Raw genomic sequence first — 9,086 nt, 5'->3', positions numbered from 1 at the left:
CTGTCTTGATCTTGGAACGCCTCCCCAGCTGTTTTAATTGGGGTTTTGAAACGACTGAAATTAAACCAGCCTATAACTTTTGAAGCCTTCAACTCTTTCGCTGTTTTGGGGGCCATATAACAAGCCCCGGGGCCTTTCAAGCTGCTCCTTAGGTGTTTTGGTAAAAAGCTGATGCTTGTGGAGAATCCGGGCAAGGAGGAGAAATCAACTGATTATCCAGCTTGGCTCAGCCACACCGTTTCCTAGATCTTTCTAAAGTGCTTGTGGCTGGCTGTGGCTTGACCCAAGTAGCTGTGATGGGGGATTTAAGCCAGGGCTTGGACCAGGTGGACTTTGTTCCAACTCAGATTTCTCTCCATAATCCTAGTAACGCTGGGAGAACTTGAGCCTGAGTTAGCTTTGTTGCTGGAAGCCCCCCTTGTATCTGTACGCCCATGATGGGGTTTGAGGGTAGCAGCACGGTGTCTGTATGCAAAAGAGCTTTAGTGCTCCGTGCATTCATTTCGAGGTTTGATTTCATAAATGCTGAACCTGTGCAGGAGAGGGTGGTGGCACCTCTGCAGCTCCTTTGTGCAGAAGGCACGTCTTGCTGTTTGTCTAACCTGGAGCCGTGCAGGTTAGCGAGTCTCCTGTGAAAAGAAGGAAGTTGTAGCCATTCATCTTTCAGCCTAATGGACCACAGAAATTACAAGCTGTAGCATGCAGCTTAATCTTGCCACAAGGCAGAGCGCTGCATACTTTGCCTTCAATTTATGCATGCCATGCCTTTTTATTAAATGTAAAAGAGCAGTTGACAGGATTTCTCCAGAGGACTTGCTTCGGCTATACCTGGTAGATAGCCAGCGCATTTCAATATATAGTAAAATGAATGATGGTGGTTTCTTTACCATTCCTAACAACCACCTTTGAAATTTGAGGACAGAGTTAAGGACTATCCTCTGTGTGTCAAGCAGCAGAGGAGAGTGAGACAGTTCTTTTTGTTTTAACCCTGTAGATGACCCACTTCTTGAAGCATTTCTGTTGCTGTTACGAGATGCAGGAAGGGCCGGAGCAGCGGTTGCACATCTGTGCTTGGTCAGGCCTTCAGCCAGAGATGGCTCTTTGCCGCTTTCTTTTCTGTGTTCCTCCTTGTATTATAACTTTGAATTGTCTCTCTGTTGTTGCAGTGTGCAGAGGAGTGAATGCCCCATGTTGTGTTAGTGCCTGTCTGCCATGCTGGCCTGTCTGCCAGGACCAGGTGACCTCTCCTTTCAGCTTCTTTCTTACACGCAGATGAACACTGGACTTCAGAAATGTGAGTGACGTTTTGTCTGCAGGATGTGGTTAACTGTTAAATCTGGCTCTGGTACAGCTGTGACATAAAACTTTTAGGATACAGTGGAAAAACTATTTAATGTTAGAGTCTGTCTTTTGTTATGCCTTCAAGGCATCCATCAATAATGGCTCTGAGAAATCACTGTGGAGGTTCACGTGTGTGCAGCAAGCTCTCCCCCCCCCCCCTTCCTGGCTTTATAAAGGTTAATTTTAACCACAGCAAGATGAAATGCAAGTGAGGTTTCTGTGAGATTAGTGCCTCTTTGCTGAAAACATTTTGTGCTAAAAGTGTGTCAGCTGACTTGCTTCTTAACACAACTTTTTCCTGACTCTTCTTCACTTCCATTCGTTTAATTACTCGTAGACACCAATAAAAGCTGGATCAGGGTAATGCAAACCTTTTGAGGTCAGCAGCTCTGTTGTTCTACATACCTGGGGCATATACTGCAAATATTAGTGATCTAGCCCAAATTACTAAAGTTCAAAGTTTCCATCTTTCTGATGTCTCTTTGGTGCCTCTGAAAATATGTCTGCAGAGTACCCTGATAATTCTCTTTTCTTTTTTTTTTTTTTTATAACTTCAGTCTTTTTTTTTTTATAGTTGTACTAGTATTTTTAAGAAGAACTTAAGCTTGGGAATGTAAGTTTACCGGCTAGAGATTTTTTAAAATCTTACTCTGTCTTTTCTCTTTATCGCTGAAGTTACACATTGATTGTTCAGCTGAAATTTCAGGAATTTCTACATAAGGTCCGTGTACTTGGTTCTTAGGGCTGTGACCTGTCTCTTGTATTTGAAATGTGCATTGGGACATCTCTGTACCCTCGGTTTGCTGATGGACTCGTTGCTCTTTAAAACCAAGTAATTTATGCTCCAGTTAGAGCTAAAATTGTTATTAAGTCTTGTGGTGCTACTGAAAATAGGTAAGATAATTTTCCAATTAAGGGTGACATGCTTAAGCCCTGCCAGAGGTGAATGACACTGTTCACGTACACACGTGTGCTCCCCTACAGCACTTGCGTAGCAGTTTTGCCGACTCCATGGGCTTGGTAATTGTAATGACGCTTTCAGCAATAGTAAAAATCTTTACTCACTTCAGGACTTCCTTAGATGGCGTGAAACTGGACGTTCCCCTTCTTTCTCTTTTCCGTTTCCAGTTGGAGGTTTGCTGACCGAAACGTGTTTGTGTTTTTTTTTTCCCAAAGGTAGGCTGTTGTGGTAAGAACACAGCTAGGTCCTTGCGTTCCGTGAAGTTTCTTTGGTGGCTTAGAAAGCTTAGTTCTGAAAGCAAATGGGTGAGGTTCGTGTGAGGGCAGCTGTGCACAAATCAGGTATTTGCTAATTACACGTTTAGGAGGCAGCGTGCTGGTATGTGGGCAGTTTCTTAACCTGATGGTACCTGATGCTGTTTCTGAGAGCTGCTTATCCCCATGCTGAAGGCATCGCTGTATCCTGCTTAGTGAAGAGCTTCGGGTACTGCATTTAAAAGAATTTAGGGCATAAAGTAGCTGGCAGGCACTGGCTGGCAGTGGTAACGCTCAGCTGTTCCAGTTTGTTCTGATTTATATGGAAAATGAAACTTCTCGTGCAGCCCTTGCTCACCCCTGCTGCAGATGTGTGTAAGATTAATTGGTGCGTTTCTCTCCATACTGTATATGCGCAAGTAGTCTAGCCCCTGGCCAAAGGAAAGCTGAGTTAATGAGCATTTTTAATGAATGGTGACTTGTGACTTTTGATGGGGGGCTGGAAACAGGCTTTAATAATAGTGCTATTGCTTTTATAAAAGGCATAGAACTCCGCATGATAGCCTTTATTCAGACTTACACTGTTTGTATTAATAATTTTTTAAGTGTAGTTTTCTGGATCAGACTTTTTATTAACACTTAAAAATCCACATTAGTCCAATTATCTTTTTTTCTTACTTTCAAATAAGAGGCATTTTTCTTAAAGATGGACTGTACAGTAGGAGTTTTGTAGATTAATACACACATATTTTTTCCCTTAGAAACTGATCGCTACAGGACTTCCAATTTCAATATTTTTCTTTGAATTCTAACTTGCATCACAGGAAAGGCTAACCCAGAAATTTGTCTTTATCCATGCAGAGGATTTCTCACTGACTCCATATTGATATTCTCTCCTCCTTCCCAGTGACTCCAGTGTAAATCTGAGCAATCAACCGCAATACTTGAGGCAAGACTGTTTGGGCAGTGTCTGCAGCTGCCCCAGCTGTTGGACATGGGGTGATTTTTCCTGACAATAGTGCATAGTAAAGCTTCTTGAGGAGCTTTTGGGGGGTAGGGACAAAAGAGAGAAGAGCAGGTTGGGACTGAACATGGGGTCATCAGCTAAAATCGAGTCCTTTCTAGGGGTGAGGGTAGAGAAACTGCTGCGGTTGAGATTTTTATGCAGAAGATGGGCACAGCTGTTTTTTGCTTGTCCCAACGCGGATGCTGTCATTAGGGTAGGAATCCTGAAGACCTGTTTGTATTTTTTTTAATGTTAATGAAAATTTAACTGTAGGCAGTTCTAAAAGCAGTAGGTTTTAAAGCCTTAATGTGAAATGCACTTAAAAGATATTACATTAGTGCTGAGGTGAGGCAGAGAAATATATCTCATTTTGTGATAAAAATAGCTCCAGCGGCGAGACGCGCACAGGAATGTGACCAGATGAATTGGTTGCCACGGGATTAGCGGGAGTGTGAACTTGCAGCTCACCAATTTATTGGAGTAATTGCTCATCTGCACGCTTTACGTTATAGTAAACATGAAATAATTACTTTACAACAAAAGTAATCTGCCTTGCATTTACCATTAGGTAACTTTGTAGAGCTCATCCTATTGCTTTCTTAATGTGTCTTGTTCATCTGCCATCCTCCTCGTCATTTGGTGGCCTCTTCCAGAATTCTTACACTTGCGGTATTCTAATACCAGTGTTTTCTTTCGGTCTATTCTAGCTGGTTTTCCATTCACTAAGTAACCAGACCTAATGGTTCTTTACTGGTTTATAGGATATTTGTATGGAATATTGAGACTCTTGCTCGCCTCGTGATGGCTTTCTCCTAATTCTTTGCTGCCTGAATTGTTCCAGTCATTAAATCCTGCCCGTGGAACTGCGAGCAAAGCACATTTTAAGCAGCACATTGGGGCACTCAGAAATACATCACCTTGGTCAGGCCCAAGTAGAGCGGCTGAGTTAGTCCGTAGCAAAAGGAGCATAATCTTAACTGTACGCAAAACGGGCTCTGTTTGGAAACGGTGTTTGGTTCCAGAAGATCCTGTCCAAGGGATTTAAAATATGGTTTGCCGTTTGGTAGGATGCTAAACCTGATGTTGGTGCATCATTTAAGTTTTAACTGAGGGGTTATTTTCTCTCATCAGAGGAAGGAGTTCTACATTCAAGCTTACAGATGTCTTGTAACTGATAGCCTCAGCCTGTTCAGACATTGATGTTTTAGTTGCTTTCTAAAAGCTTCCATCGCAGTTCCCATGTAACACAAAAATAGATACTTGGGTAAAAAAATATTTAGTGTATCTGTTCAGTGTTTATATTTACCACCTAATTTGCTAATATGGCTGTAGAAATGTAAACCAGGCTGGGAAATTTTGATGGTAAAGGTGTCTTAAAGGATCTACTTAATTTTTCATTTGAAAATAAAAGCTTTATATGACAGTGGCTGTAATGGTAACATAAACCGTAATGCAGACAGGAGTGGGTTCCTTTTCCATTGTTGATGGTTCTTCTCTGATTCATGGTGAGTTGCAAGGGTCGTTTCTTGGGGAGGAGGAAGCAGAACTTGATGAGCGTGGGCAATGCTGAAAATAAAGGTTGGGAGTTCATGAAGGCCTTGGCTGTTGAGGCAAGGTAGGACTGGCAAACTCCATGCAGAGGCTCTTCTCTGTGTTAGGAGCATAGCAGCTGGCTCAAAAGGACTGACAGAAACCACCTGCCTGCGGGTACGGGGATACGAACAGAGAGGATGTTCAGGTTAATATCAAATGAGTGTTTCCTTTGATTAAGAGAAAGGGTGGGATGTGCCAGTGTTTGGACAGCACAGAGGATAAGAGTATAACTGGGGCAGTGGTACGTGCTGTGCTAGAGATGCAAGACATCCTGCTTGCAAAGCTTCTTATTTCACAAAAGATATTTTTATTGTTTCTATAATTAACCTTTCTTTTGGTATCCATCCTCTTTTCCATTTTCTGGCCCTTACTTTCTGAAGGTGAGTGCTCTTAGAGCAGTTCTGCTCTCCTTCACCCATGAAGACTGGAAGCCGCAGGATGCGAAGAGAGAGAGAGAGATGGGTGGTACTAAGACTTGAGCTGTATTCAGGAGCCTTTTGCAGGTGATTTGCAAGGGTTGTTTTCCTGGGAGCATAAAACTCTTTACTCTGGAGCGTTAGATTTCCTTGGGTCAGAGTGCCAGATGTGGGGCTGGGATGCTCTTGGGCTCTGGAGGAGCCGGCTGCTGCTTTTCCCGTTCTTTCAGCACAGCAGCAGATGGCATGGGGATGCTGAAAATTTTCACAAAAAGGACAGGTGTTTTTTTCCAGTAAACTGTTTGTAAGGTGGTGGTGGGGAAAACAAGCAAAAGCAAAATCAAATTGTCAAACTGCAAGCCATTATTTGAAGATTATAAAATCACTTCTAAAGCAGTAGTCCCACAGGAGTTAAGCAGCAGAGCTGTGGTAGGGGAATAGACCAGCTCTCTGCTTGGAACGTGATTCTAGCCAGAGAGGCACAACCATTTCCCTAGATTTCTAAAGCTGCTGAATCAGTTCGAGCTTGTGGGCAAGGTAGGTATCTGGTAAATCAGAGTAAGTCAAACCACAGCCCTGTCTCCAGAAGTCTTTTGTCTGTGTCTGGGGAGTGGCATGTTCTTAATCTTGTGGGGTAATCATGTAATTTTGCTGTGTGATATGAAGATGCTGTCCTGAGCAAGGTGCCACCCTGAAAATTCAGCTGAAGAAATAATTGCAAGCCATAAAATAATGCACGTGTAGCCTCCTTCCATTTGCTGGACTTGGACTGACAAGGGCTTCCTAATGGACAAAAAGACACTCAAAGTGCTTTCAGATGTCAGCATCTAGGAAAGAACTCAGATGTAAATGGAGACTTGAGCTGAAGTGCTTCGTATGGTTCCCACCTCAGCATTACACAGGTTTAATGTTTAATTCATAACTTTCTGATTTCTGAATTACACGGTAAAGATACTGAGAATGGCTTGAAGAGCCATGGGGAGGCAGCCTTAAATTCAGAGAATAGAAACTAACCCACCACCGCAAGCAGTAAGAAGTATTTCAAGCTGGAGACAATCTGATGTTTATAGCATGTTACCTGTTTTTGTCCAACTGTAGATATACTCTGATCAAAACACTGGTTTTGTTTTGCTCCCCTGGGCAGGTCTTGCCTTAAGCTGAACTGGGGGTTGTGTTGGTCACCAGGTAATAAAGGGAATGAGGTACCTGGTACACAGTCTGCTGGTCTGGGAAGATGAAGTTCTTGCCTCTTGATTCCTTGGAGATTTTCTACCTTTGTTGTGCAATTGTCTTGCCCTGGGGTTGATCCCTTGCTTATCAGAATCGGTATTGACGAATTTCCTTTCTCCACAGGGGACACTACACAGAAAATGAGATCTGCACAGTATCCTACCCCAGCAGAATTGGATGCTTATGCTAAGAAGGTCGCCAACAATCCACTGACTATAAAAATTTTTCCAAACAGTGTCAAGGTTCCCCAGAGGAAACACATACGCCGTACTGTGAACGGACTTGATACTTCGGGCCAGAGGTACAGTCCTTACCCGTCTCAGGCCACCACGAAAACAGGCCTCCTGGCGATAGTCAAATCTCCAGCGAAAGGAATTATCAAAGACTTTGACGGGACGCGCACGCGTCTGCTGCCGGAAGCGATGATGAATCCCCCTTCCACACCATACGTTGCACCTAGCACTTTAACCCACCCCCAAGCGCTCGCTCGCCAGCAGGCTCTCCAGCATGCACAGACTTTGCCGCACCCCCAGAGCATCCCGCAGCCACAGACTTTGCAGCACCCTCAGGGTATACCACAGCCACAAAGCTTACCGCACCCTCAGGGGATACCGCAGCCCCAGGCGCTGCCGCACCCTCAGAATATGCAGCAGCCGCAGGGCTTGCAGCATCCTCAGACCATGGCACACCAGACTCTGCAGCACCCCCCCAATCCTTTGCTGCAGCCAGGTTTACATGGAAGCAGAAAGATGCCGGATGCAGACGCGCCGCCGAATGTGACCGTGTCTACCTCAACCATTCCCCTCTCTATGGCTGCCACCCTGCAGCAGAACCAGCCACCGGACCTGAGCAGCATTGTGCACCAGATTAACCAGTTCTGCCAGGCCAGAGCTGGCATTAGCACTACCTCAGTGTGTGAGGGACAGATTGCAAACCCCAGCCCTATAAGTCGCAACCTGCTTATCAATGCAAGTACCAGGGTATCTACTCACAATGTCCCTACACCCATGCCTTCCTGTGTAGTAAACCCTGTAGATCATGCTGCTGCTGCTATTCCTCCTGCCTCTGTTAATGTGCCCATGGTGAATATTAACAGGGTGCCGCCTGCCTACCAGAACGAAATCAAATCGGTTGCGTGGAACCAGCACCAGCTTGCACATCTGCAGCAAATGTGTGGGGATGCTGCTGGGCCTGCTGGACTCGCAGGGAAGCACCCTCAGAGAGAGATCGCAGGGCAGAGTTTTCCTGGCAAAGCTTCAAACTACCCTCAAGAACTGTGCATGGGCCAGTCATTCAGCTTGAAGCCCCCCATCGAGAAGCCTACGCCTTCGCCGCCTGTGAATGGGTTGCAGGGACCCTTGCCATATACCAATGGGCACTATTTCCAGCCCATCTGGAATAACATTCTGCCCACACCCAACAGTGACAGCTCTGGGTCCCAGGACCTCGCCATGCCTTTCCATGGGGGACAGCCAGCAGGAGCGCCGCTAGATTGTGCAGGAGGAACTCATTACAGAGCTGGAGCTGGCCCATCCAGCCAGAATAATGTGATGCAGACCATGGATTACCTAAGTGGGGACTTCCAGCAGTCCTGCTTCAGAGATCAGAGCATGGCCGTGCTGGGAAAAGTCCATCGGCCTCCCATGAACCGAGCACCTGAACCAACCGATAGTCGAAATCTTCATATTCAACACCCAGGGTATAGATAGGCTGCAGTCACTTTCACAGACAAAATTATAGGTTTAGTCTTAATTTTAATTAATAAGCAAGGCATTTTTAACTTGCAAACTTGTGTGATCATTATAGTAACCATTGGAAGAAGACATACTGTATATTTAAAAGCTTTGCTTACATGTTATCTATCTCCTTTATGCATCAAATATTTAACATGCCTTTTGTTTCAAAGAATTCCATTACACTACTTCACGCCACAGCTGTTTCCTCACCGCAGAATCCCCTTTGCGCAGCTTTTGCCTTCTGCTCGGTAGCTACTCGCTGGACTGATGTTGAGTTGCTGCAGGGTTTCGCAGTTGCATCTGTTCGCCAGCTCCGTCAAGAGTGAGGGAGCGGAGCTGCTTAAATTTCCATCTCAATTTCCTCTGAAGATTAAGAGCAACAGAATTTGTCAGGAAGCAGGGCTTATTTTCAACTCCAAAGCCCATTTCATTAATGCATTAAACATTGACCATTTGCACTGTCTAGAGGCCTATTTAATTGAAAAAGAAGCCTACATTTGAAAAGAGCTAGTAGGGTATGTATTTAGGCATTAATATAGGAAGAAGCTT

At 44.7% G+C, this 9,086-nt stretch overlaps 1 protein-coding gene across 1 annotated transcript; it reads left to right on the top strand.

Moving 5' to 3' along the window:
- The first annotated feature begins 1,212 nt into the window (after positions 1-1,212).
- On the top strand, positions 1,213-8,510 carry FAM222B (family with sequence similarity 222 member B). Its single transcript, XM_074160730.1, has 2 exons — positions 1,213-1,294; positions 6,925-8,510. Exons 1-2 carry the CDS (start codon positions 1,213-1,215, stop codon positions 8,508-8,510), a joined length of 1,668 nt encoding a protein of 555 aa, XP_074016831.1.
- The last annotated feature ends 576 nt before the right edge of the window (positions 8,511-9,086 follow it).

Source organism: Numenius arquata, chromosome 18 (genome assembly GCF_964106895.1).
Source record: "Numenius arquata chromosome 18, bNumArq3.hap1.1, whole genome shotgun sequence".
Classification (NCBI taxonomy): domain Eukaryota; kingdom Metazoa; phylum Chordata; class Aves; order Charadriiformes; family Scolopacidae; genus Numenius; species Numenius arquata.
Note: the sequence above shows the minus strand (reverse complement) of the source record. Positions and strands in the feature narration are given on the sequence as shown.